Source organism: Lottia gigantea, assembly GCF_000327385.1.
Source record: "Lottia gigantea unplaced genomic scaffold LOTGIsca_44, whole genome shotgun sequence".
Lineage (NCBI taxonomy): Eukaryota > Metazoa > Mollusca > Gastropoda > Lottiidae > Lottia > Lottia gigantea.
This window is the reverse complement of record NW_008709540.1, coordinates 402,250-414,350: the sequence shown is the minus strand read 5'-3', so window position 1 is coordinate 414,350 and position 12,101 is coordinate 402,250. Positions and strand designations below refer to the sequence as shown.

Genomic DNA, 12,101 nt, shown 5'->3' with positions numbered 1-12,101 from the left:
TAGGAATTACTTTTCCTATTTCTGTGTATGTCTCTTCTTTACATGTCAGTATCTCGAGAAAAGACGAACCGTCTTTAAAAACTGTCAAATACAGATAATTCTAGACACACGTGGATTTAAAGGCGTAAATTTCGACGGTGAGCTGTGAACACTATTACCGATTCACTCAGCTAAAACCTTCCAGCAACTATCCCTTTAAAAGGGCCAGTGTAGCGTCACGAATGTTAAAGTTATTCGAAAGAAGGTGTGAGGTTTCGTCAACCATTACACGTCATTAGATTAATTTCAGAAAATACATAATTTATGTAATTGGATTACATTTTTAATATGTAATAAGTATATCGATAAATATTGTCGTTCAGGTGAACTCCCCTGCATGTGTTTGGTGCTCACTAGCGCGGTTTTACCACATTATGCTAAAGGGATAAAGAAGATTTCTAAAAATAGCATGACCAAGTAAGAAAAATTGCGTATTTATAGCTAACTATTGTCCAATCCCTTGACGTCTTCAGCTTGGTAACGTCTGATTGGTCAGATTTAAATGCCTCCAATCTCATTTCCACGCCCCTAAAACGAAGTGGAGTGGGCTTAGTTTAATACGGGTTAATAACATACTGTCAAAAACCGTATTCATGATACGATGTTCTCTGCCAAGTTTCACATCGATAGCAAAACGGGGAGGCGGCGAAACAGCAACAGTGTCGTTAAGGGCAGTTCTTCGCTGTATAAAACAAAAGATATCATTAGTCTACATATAAATAGAAAAATTATTTCAAAGAACGGTACTTTATTCCGTTCCTTATATCTTGTTCAAACTAGTATGGGTTGTCAAAAGAATAAAAAATAAATTTACACATTAATGAGCTCATAAAATCGATTCACAATTCTGAATTCAAAGTCACGTGGTAAGTGGAAATTAGGAAAATTGTACGTTAAGCCCGTTTTACTCAGTTGACTTTTTCTAGTATAGAATTTTTTACTCTTTTCTGACAAATTAACTTTATGAACGTTACGTTTTTTCTGTGCTATAATTTATCAATTAAACTTCTCCTTACAGGTAAGCCTCGATTAATTTATAAATTCAGTCATACTGTTTGACGTAAGCTTCGAGGTCACGTGAGACTTCAAAATACGGGGCGAAATACCTGAGGTTGCTCGAATTTCTAACCCCGTTATGAAATTTTTTCATTAGGGGCTGCGAGGGGGAGGTGGATAACCATCCTGTTCCTTTGACTCCGCCGATGCACAGACCTAACCGAATGTGGTGTAAAAACAGAAGTATCTACTCCAGACATTTGCAAAAAGTGTCTTTCGAAACACCTTAGCAAAGTGAAACTTAACTTATAAATAACTTATTGTTACATCTTCATGGAGAAATCCTACCTAAATATTCAGCATAAACAGTATATATATATATATATATATACAAAGACGCCTATCAGTTGCATAACTTTTAATAAATATATATTTTTAATGGACACCTGGCCTAGTTAGTTTAACAATATCACCAATCCTTATCTTTATTCCAGACGACCTGAAAGTATTGTTTCCTATGTATAATAAGTGTAGAGACTGAACGCACTGTCCACACAACAGTGCCAATAATTTATAAAATTACCATTTTAATGATAATTTACATACTGGTGAAAGCATCCTGAGATATAATATTAGAACAAACATCCCATATCACTACCCATTTCTGGGTAAGGAAGGCCTTAAATTAAAGCCAGAAAAGAATGGATTTAAGATTTTCACCAGTTTTGAATTTATATCTTTTTACCCGTCTTATCTGTGAATATATTTTAATACTAGGGTATCTTCAAAGAGATCACCCGTATCCGTACCACCAGTTTTACTGGGTACTTTTCTTGATTAACTTCCAGCAATTTATTGATTTGATCATCAACTTCCTGTACTTGTTTGAACCTATCTTGGGTCAGTGCCAACGATACAGAATCCGACTCACTGTTCAACTCATCTCGTAAAAAGACCCTTTTCTCGCAGATTTTGATTGTGAGCTCATAGTGAGTCTATTTAGGACATTGGAGCTATTATCAGATTGCTCTATGGAATCGCTTATTAATTTCTTGAACTGAGCGAATGATTGTTCCGTGCGATTTGCTCATTTGGGCCGTTTCTTCACTAAAAGAGTCTAATTCATCTTTCCTTGTATTCATCATGCTGCTAGAACTGCCCGGTCTCTCGTCCGTCTGAGCCAACTTACGAATTTCACTTCGATATTATTACCGGTGTTTTTAATTTAGTTTAGATCCACTTGCAATTTTGCCAGTTGATTCCCTTTTATTATTAGAAACCGGTACTTGAAGCACTTTGTTGTCGTACTTCTTAGAAACCGAGTGCTTAAAAAGGCTTCGGCCATTATGGCGATAAACGATGACAAATGTAACTTGTGATTACTTACACAAGGTAGCAAACAAATCACTATCATAGATGTGATGTGAAAAGAAACCAATTATGGTTTAAAAATGGGTTCCCTTTTTTCATTTATGAAAATAAAAATGCTAATATTTATATGAATAGAAAGTAGAGGTGTTCTAATGACTTGGAAAAATACCAGTTTGTCTCACATGTCCATCATCAATTCATAATCAGCTAACTTTGAATAGAATTACCAGCAGAATTCCAATGAGTGACTGATCATGAAAGGTCAAAAAGTCTTTTGGGGTTTTATTGTACACAACGTTTCTACAATTTACATTGTCATCATCAGTTTATATGGTATGATACTCCTGAGTTTATTGTACACAACGTTTCTACAATTTACATTGTCACCGTCAGTTTATATGGTATACTACTCCTGAGTTTTGTTGTACACAACGTTTCATCAATTTACATTGGCATAATCAGTTTATATGGTATACTACTCATGAGTATTATTGTACACAACGTTTCAACAATTTACATTATCATCATCAGTTTATATAGTATACTACTCATGAGTATTAATGTACACAACGTTTCTATAATTTACATTGTCATCATCAGTTTATATAGTATATTACTCCTGAGTTTTATTGTATACAACATGTCAACAATTTACTTTGTCATTATGTTCACCTAACCAAAACTAAAGGGAAATAACTGTTACATCTTACATTTGAAAACTTTTCACTTGTATTTTCAACAGTCGTCTCATAAAATTCGATGAGCACAAAATTACTGATTGTCAATTCGGATTCCGAAAAACAAATTCAACAGTGGACGAAATATTCATTTTACCATCTTTAATTTTCAAAAAGAGATTATACGTGTTCTTTGTGGATTTCACAAATCGTTTTAATCTTTGGTTTAAACTCATTAAAGAGTAAAAGTACAAAAAAGTTCAGTGATGTGTGAAATATAACGGCAACGTCTAACATTTTAATGGTAAAAATGGTCTGTTTCAGGGAGAAGTTCTCTCCCCTTTATTATTCTAAGTTTATTTTGAGTCTCACAAACGTGATGAAAAACACCCGAAAGCTTCTTATATCTTTTAAACTAGCCATTAACCAGTGGCGGCTCCGGCATCTCGAGACTGAGGGTACTAGGGAAGTTTCGAGGCTAAATCCAAATGAAGCAATTCTGTGGAAGTGTCTTGTCGCTAGCCTCCCATGAGAGGTTTCTCCAAAGAACATGTTAGAAAATACAAAATAATAATGTTAATAGCTTTAACCATTTGGGTATTTAATTTCAAGGTGAAAGTCTATGGCCGTCAGTCCATTCAGAAGCATATTTTCTAACCATAACATTCTTAACAGTGTCTGTATTAAATCTGTACGAAAATCCATTAAGACAGATAACTTCTAACAATACTGGAGAGAAACATTAGACTTGTGATGTTTGTAGTAAATCATTTAGTTAGAAAGTTTGTATAGAAACGCATCTATAATGTATATTTGTGATTTTTGTTATTGTCGGATAGGAATAACTTTACAACAAATGTCCAATTAGATAACTATATATAGCTGTATGTCCTAGAACACATTGTATATATAGGAACTCATATGACAGTACACACATTCCAATACGTAAAATAAACTGGAAATATATTTAATTTTGATGAAAACCTAATCAATGAAAACATATTTCAAATAAAATCTTGTAGTGGAAGGAGGAGATATTTGTTTTTGTATAAAATGGACACTTTTCTGATGTTTTTATACGATATCCGAATTTAATCTTAAAATAATAATAGTCAAATTAACACCAAATTTTAAAAATGATAACAATTAAAGTTATTTGATCGCACGATGAGCTAACTATCTTGGGTTATATTACTGTGAATTATATGGAGAAGAAAACCAAACTTTTTCTATGTGTGTTTCTTGACTGATTACAGATACTTTTCCTTTTAAAATCGACCTCCTCCAGGAGCTGTCCAGGTTGGTACAGTTATCTGACAAAAGAAATATCGTTTTCTTCGACAAACAGCTTCATCCATATGATAATTTGCCTTCCTAAGTCTTACACAATTTTGATCTGGATCAACTGGAGCGTTTCCAATCCACGTTACTCTGGAACCATCCAACCATCTGAAAGTAGCATCCGCATTATCATTTCGAGCTCCAATGAAATAGCCAGGCTGGTCTGATTCTGAAAGAAATAAGATATCATTTGTTAAAGGGGTTGTAACATGTTTAAAAAGCTTTTGTGTGTATCGGGGACACAGATAGCATTAATTTGTACCATTCCAACTTTAAAACATACATTCGTGTCCTTGCATTTACACTATCTAGAGTTTGATGGAGTCACTTATCGTCAAATCGCAACCAGTTCCAGTGGAATTACAGGAACCACAGATGTCTCATTGAAAAAATTGACAGTCTAGGTATAAGATGACTTATGAACATGATATTGGGAAGAGGACCCACGTGCAAAATCAACATATTGGATAAATATTTCAGAAAATAATATTACTTCTATCCTCAATAATCTTTTTAGCAACTTCTAATTTGTCAGTTGTATCCATTTTGAAAAGAAAAGCGTCATCCGCTGTACATGCAGCACTGGCGTCGTCGAAGTTTTTCTTATCTGTATATAGCTGGATACAAATACCGATACTGGCATTGTAAACATATTGCTTCTCCTCACAAACAGCTTCTGAAAAAAGTTTATATTATACAGATTTTGATTATATGATCAAAGAACAGATTTGATAGGAAACCGAGCTTAATGAACCAGTCAAAAACATCCAGGTCTGTATTTTGAAAGAGTTAAGTTGATTCGATGGGACAATCAAACCAGAAGTCATTTGAAAATAAATAAGTAGGTACTACCTATACATGAAATGGTATTACAGGACCTAGTTTCGCTACCAGGAGGAGAACAGGTAGCACCGTCATTACTCGGTTCTGGATCATCACATAGTCTTGTTCTGTTTTGTGTTCCTCCATCACATGTTGTAGAACAGTCGCTAAAATCCGACCATTCTCCCCAGTTTCCATCCACTGTAAATAGATCAATATATCATCTAAAACATAAACCAACAAACAAACATAAATATAACATTTTAAACAAACAAACAAACAAACAAACAAACATATATATATAACATCTTAAACAAACAAACAAACAGACAAACATATATATATAACATCTTAAACAAACAAACATAAATATAACATCTTAAACAAACAAACAAACAGACAAACAAACAATAATTCTTACCAGGGCAGGGAATTTCTGCGCATGCCACAGTTTCAGTTTGATTGCCGAGACAAGTCGCACCACCATGTGCAGGACTTGGATTATCACAAAGTCGTTGTCGAGTCCTGGTACCATTACCACAGGTTTTTGTACAATTGGAAAATTCTCCCCAGTTTCCCCAATCGCCATCAACTGTAAAGTAAATCATGAATTATTTAAAAGAATATAGGATTGTTTACCTACTTCTGAAATAAGATGTCACGTACGTGCGTTTCTTCCTTATCAAAATTTTATTTCCCGACGAATCTATGATTAACTGCAAATTCAGAAGGACTATATTATAGGTTATAGGAGTTAAAATTGGTGTATATTATACGTACCAAGACGGGGAATTGATGTATATTATACTTACCAGGACGAGGAATTGGTGTATATTATACGTTCCAGGACGTGGAATTGATGAATATTATACGTACCAGGATGTGGAATTGGTGTGTATTATACGTACCAGGATGTGGAATTGATGTATATTATACATACCAAGACGAGCAATTGATGTATTCATTATCTGTACCAGGACGAGGAAGTGATGTATATTATACGAACCAGGACGAGGAAGAGATGTATATTATACCTACCAGGAAGTGGAATTGATGTATATTATACGTACCAGGATATGGAATTGATGTATATTATACGTACCAGGATGTGGAATTGGTGTATATTATACGTACCAGGATGAGGAAGTGATGTATGTTATACGTACCTGGATGAGAAAGTGATGTGCATTATACGTACCAGGAAGTGGAAGTGATGTATATTATACGTTCCAGGACGTGGAATTGATGTATATTATGCGTACCAGGATGTGGAATTGGTGTGTATTATACATACCAGGATGTGGAATTGATGTATATTATACGTACCAGGACGTGGAATTGGTGTAAATTATACGTACCAGGATGAGGAAGTGATGTATATTATACGTACCAGGATGAGGAAGTGATGTATATTATACGTACCAGGATGTGGAATTGTTGTATATTATACGTACCAGGAAGTGGAATTGATGTATATTATACGTACCAGGATGAGGAAGTGATTTATATTATACGTACCAGGACGAGGAATTGATGTATATTATACGTACCAGGATGTCTAATTGGTGTATATTATACGTACCAGGATGAGGAAGTGATGTATATTATACGTACCAGGATGAGGAAGTGATGTATATTATACGTACCAGGATGAGGAAGTGATGTATATTATACGTACCAGGACGAGGAATTGATGTATATTATACGTACCAGGATGTGGAATTGGTGTATATTATAAGTACCAGGATGAGGAAGTGATGTATATTATACGTACCAGGATGAGGAAGTGATGTAAATTATATGTACCATGATGAGGAAGTGATGTATATTATACGTACCAGGACGTGGAATTGATGTATATTATACGTACCAGGACGAGGAATTGGTGTATATTATACGTACCAGGAAGTGGAATTAATGTATATTATACGTACCAGGACATGGAATTTCTGTGTTGCAGTCCTCTGTCTCTGTAGCGCCTGTGATAATGTTAGGACACTGGGATCCACCATTTGATGCTGAAGGATTGTCACAGCTTCTAGTTCGTGTACGAGTTCCTCCGGTACAATTTGATGAACATGATGAATAAGGTCCCCATGTCCCCCACACTCCGTCCACTGAAACATCAATTTGTCCAAATCATAAGCTGTGCTGGGATCTACAAAATCCACAATTGCTCGGAAACATACAAGTCACAATTATTGACGGATTTGGACAAAACTGCAATTGTTATTTAAAACGCGTTCAATTTATATCTTCTTAACACTCTTGTTGTCACAATTTTTGAGACTGCGGTTTAAATGAAATTTGATTTAAGTTTTATAATCACCCAAGAAAGAGCTCTATCGAAAATCAGAAAAATCGATTTAGGTTTTAGGTCTTAAACACTGTAGAGGGCACAATTCTTGATGAAATTGGTCATTCAGTACAAATACCACATGCTTATACTCTGAGAACAATTCGTGAACGTTAACTTTGAAAGTGTCTTTACAATTTTTTTTATTTCAAATCGTACAACATCTTGTAGAATATATATGACTTTTTCTTGCTATAATCAGTACTATGATACGTACCTTTTCAGGGGATTGTAAAAAAAATATGTGTATTTGAGACACACACAATTCCATCAAACTATGTGTTTGATGACTTCACTTATCCCGCAGGTCCTTATATGAGAAAGCATAGCTTGCGATTAGTGAAGTGATCAAACACTTATTTTTGATGAAATTGAAGGAATTACAGACGTCTGTAAAAAACTAACAGTGTCTTCGATACACATATAAAATTTAGAAAATTTCTCTACAAACGCTTTAAAGATGCTTCCTTATTTTTTAGTGTCAAATTAAGCAAACTATTTGATTAATTGATGTTTCTAATGAATTATCACGTATTCTTAATCAAATCATTGTGTTCTTATTGCATATAATTAAAAGAGGTGTAACCAAACATAAATATCCATGTATGTAGTCTGGATAAACAAAACAATACTTTTTAACCTTTCTTGATCGGCAACTCATTGTAAATTTGCTTGTAATTCTCTTCTAATTTAGCTAATTATGAATTAATGATGGTCATGTGAGACAAACTGGTATTTTTCCAAGTCATTAGAACACTTCTACTTTCTATTCATATAAATATTAGCATTTTTATTTTCATAAATGAAAATGAGGGAACCCATCTTTAACTTCAAGATATCGAAAGTTGTATAAAAGCAAACCTTACCTTCCGGACACTCTTTAAACATGTCCTGAAAGAACAGACACGCAAAGGAAACCAGTTCATTTGGCTCTGCCCCCGAGGCTACAATAACACCTAATAACACAATGGCTGAAACTTGAATTCTCATGGCTACGTAAGATATCGCCAAAAAATTGAAAGATATCTGCCTCCGTTAATGAATTAAAAGTTATATTATTCGTCAAAGATAGGAACCGTTCCTATATTTCGATCCGTTTCCGTCCGTCATTTATTCGATCCAACTCTGCCAAAGTTCTTAGAGTTAACTGTTGCCTTCGTCGGTGTATATAATAAATATATAGATATTCTTATGTACCTCCAAGCATGACAAATAATGATGATTGCACCTCAAATATTTAAAATAAAATAAAAATTAAAATGAGTTCAAAGGGACAGGTGTGCCATTTTGATTGATTGATTTGAGTCTTCAGAAGTCCTAAAAATGTTAAAAAATTGCATAATTCTTTCAAAACTAGGAATTACTTTTCCTATTTCTGTGTATGTCTCTTCTGTACATCTCAGTATCTCGAGAAAAGACGAGTCGTCTTTAAAAACTGTCAAATGCAGATAATTCTAGACACACGTGGATTTGAAGGCGTAAATTTCGACGGTGAGCTGTGAACACTATTACTTGCTTAGCTAAAATCCTCCAGCAACCATCCCTTTAAAAAGAGCCAGTGTAGCGCCACGAATGTTAATGTCATTGGAAAGAAGGTGTGAGGTTTCGTCAACCATTACACGTCATTAGATTAATTTCAGAAAATACATAATTTATGTAATTGACTTACATTTTTAAATCGTAATAAGTATATCGATAAATATTGTCGTTCAGGTGAACGCCCCTGCATCTGTTTGATGCTCACTAGCGCGGTTTTACCACATTATGATAAAGGAATAAAGAAGATTTCTAAAAATAGCATGAATCACATTCGACCAAATTGTCAATTTTTCAAAGCGGTGTAGATGACACTTTCGAACATTAATCTAAAAATTGACGATGCGACACAGTAATGCTTTCTGATAACTCACATACTTACTTCATACTTATCAGACACATCGTACTATATTTAATCATAGCGAGTCATGCCCTTATTGCTGCATCGCACCTTGAGTATTGGCGATCGCGATATTGGCACGAAACACTGTGATAACTAATCTTAGATGGATAGAAACGTTGGACACATTAAGTACATGTACTTCTCTGCCAGTCGTGTCCAAACCACACCCGATTCGTCATACTTCCTCGAGGCGGTGGTAACACAAGTGAGAAAAATTACGTATTCTTGTCTAATCAAAATTGGCCCTACTGTATTTCTAGCACAATACAGCAAGTTGAACAGTCAGATAGAAAATTAGTTCTTTACATGATGTCTTCAGCTTGGTAACGTTTGATTGGTCAGATTTAAATGCAATCTCATTTCCACGACCCTAAAACGAAGTGTAATGGGCTTAGTTTAATATGGGTTAATAAGACCACGTCAAAACCCGTATTCGTAATACGATGTTCTATGCCGAGTTTCACATCGAGAGCAAAACGGGGAGGGGGAGGGGGCTGTATAAAACAAAAGAATACATGATAATTCATTAAAAACACCAATTAATCCATAGTTTGCTTAATTTGACACAAAAAAATAAGGAAACCATCTTTAAGATTTCTGTCTGATCAGAAGCTAATGATTTCATGCTCGGCAGCATGTGCATCTCACGTGACCTCGAAGCTTGCGTCATATAATATAATAGAATTAGACACACCCAGTCATTAACCGATAATAACGGGCCTCGTCTAAAGAGGTGATAGGAATTTAAAACCCACCGTCACTTATTTCTTCTGAAGGTTTCACTCTTGCCATAATAAGGCGAAACACCAACCCTAGATCAAACTGTTAAAACAACAGCTAGTATACTCTGTTAGGTGTTCAATTGTATACATAGTCCTCAAGGGACATTTACAGTTGTCTCAGAACACAATTATATGGTATACTACCTCTAAGTTTTATTGTACACAACATTTCAACAATTTACATTGTCATTATGTTCACCTACATTAACAGTCGTCTCATAACATAGCACAAAATCATCCAAACACAATGTTCAACAGTGGACGAGATATTCATTTTACAATCTTTAATAAACAGAAAGAGATTACACGTGTTCTTTGTGGATTAGACTAAGGCCTTCTATTTCATAAATTGTTTTAATCTATAGTTAAAGAGTAAAATTACAAAAAAGTTAAGTGATGTGTAAAATATAACGGCAACTTCTCTGAATATTTTGATTTTAAAAATGGTCTGTTTCAGGGAGAAGTTCTCTCCCCTTTCCTATTCTCAGTTTAGGTTAATGATTTTCAGTCTCACTTACGGGTTGAAAAATGTCCATCCATCACATTACTATGGAAGCCGGCTGCGGCCATATTACCCTCGACTTCTCGCCCACGAGAGGTCGAGAGACGAGAAAGCGAGCAAAAAGGCGAGAAAGCGAGGGCCTTTTTCCTCGCCTTTTTCCTCGATTTCTCGAAATTCCTCACTTTCTCGTGGGCGAGAGGTCGAGATTCCTCGCTTTCTCGTGGGCGAGAGGTCGAGATTCCTCGCTTTCTCGGGGCGAGAAGTCGAGAGTAGATATGGCCGCAGCCGGCTTCCATACATTACGTTAAGTTTACTTATTTTTTTTGCTGTATGCTGATAATAAAGCAATAATCTCCGAAACACCAGAAGGCTTCTTATATCTTTTAAACTAGCTATTAACCAGTGGCGCCAGCATCCCGGAAGACTGACTCAATGGGGGCGGGGCAAGTATAAATTCAAATGCAGCCATTCTGTGGAAGTGTCTTGTCGCTAGCCTCCCATGAAACATCTGAAAAGGTTCTTCCATGAAAATGTTACAAAATACAAAAATCGATGATGTTAATAGCTTTAACTGTTTGGGTATTTAATTCAGTTCCAAGATGAAAGTCTACGCCTCGTCATTAGTGGTTGATATTCGGCATTGATAACAAATGTAGTAACAACGCAAGTGAAACATCCAGGTTTGTATTTTGATCAAATTGTGGTATACTGTTGTCCTTTCTTCATCAAGTAAACCGAGACCCCATGTGTGCTACAGGCTGTGCACGTTTAAGATTGGAAATCGAAAAAGAGCACGCTTATGCCACTTTCCTGGCAAAATTGCCCTCATTGCACTCTGCATGGCATTGCCCGTCTTCATTAGCCCACATGGTGCAGAAAGTAAAATATCCATTCATTTCATTTCATCAACCAAAAATGTGTCAGAAAAGTTTGGTGTAAAACGAAAATTAATAAAGTAATACCTATACATGAGACCGGATTACATGAACTAGTTTCGCTACCAGGAGGGGGGCAGGTAGCACCGTCATTACTCGGTTCTGGATTATCACATAGTCTTGTTCTGTTTTGTGTTCCTCCATCACATGTTGTAGAACAGTCGCTAAAATCCGACCATTCTCCCCAGTTTCCATCCACTGTAAATAAAAACATATTAGTAATTTACAAGTAGTAGTGTCATCGAACAAGCATTCAGAGCTATGGAGGAAAGGCCCCCTTGAGAACCTCCCCCTCACTTGGAATAAATGTGTTTTTCTGGGCAGTGATTTACTTCAAATGC

General features: G+C 35.5%; 2 protein-coding genes across 2 annotated transcripts; both read right to left on the bottom strand.

The window, feature by feature from the left end:
- Positions 1 to 5,247: 5,247 nt before the first annotated feature.
- On the bottom strand, positions 5,248 to 5,854 carry LOTGIDRAFT_123688 (hypothetical protein; the record flags this gene model as incomplete). Its single annotated transcript, XM_009060700.1, has 2 exons — positions 5,248 to 5,447; positions 5,668 to 5,854. The coding sequence occupies 2 exons, from the start codon at positions 5,852 to 5,854 to the stop codon at positions 5,248 to 5,250; spliced, it is 387 nt and encodes a 128-aa protein (XP_009058948.1).
- LOTGIDRAFT_66885 (hypothetical protein) lies at positions 5,699 to 11,962 on the bottom strand (the record flags this gene model as incomplete). The annotated part of the gene is made up of 2 exons (XM_009060659.1): positions 5,699 to 5,838; positions 11,794 to 11,962. Coding segments are annotated over 2 exons (309 nt in total), but the record flags the coding sequence as incomplete, so codon positions are not given.
- Between the last annotated feature and the right edge of the window lie 139 nt (positions 11,963 to 12,101).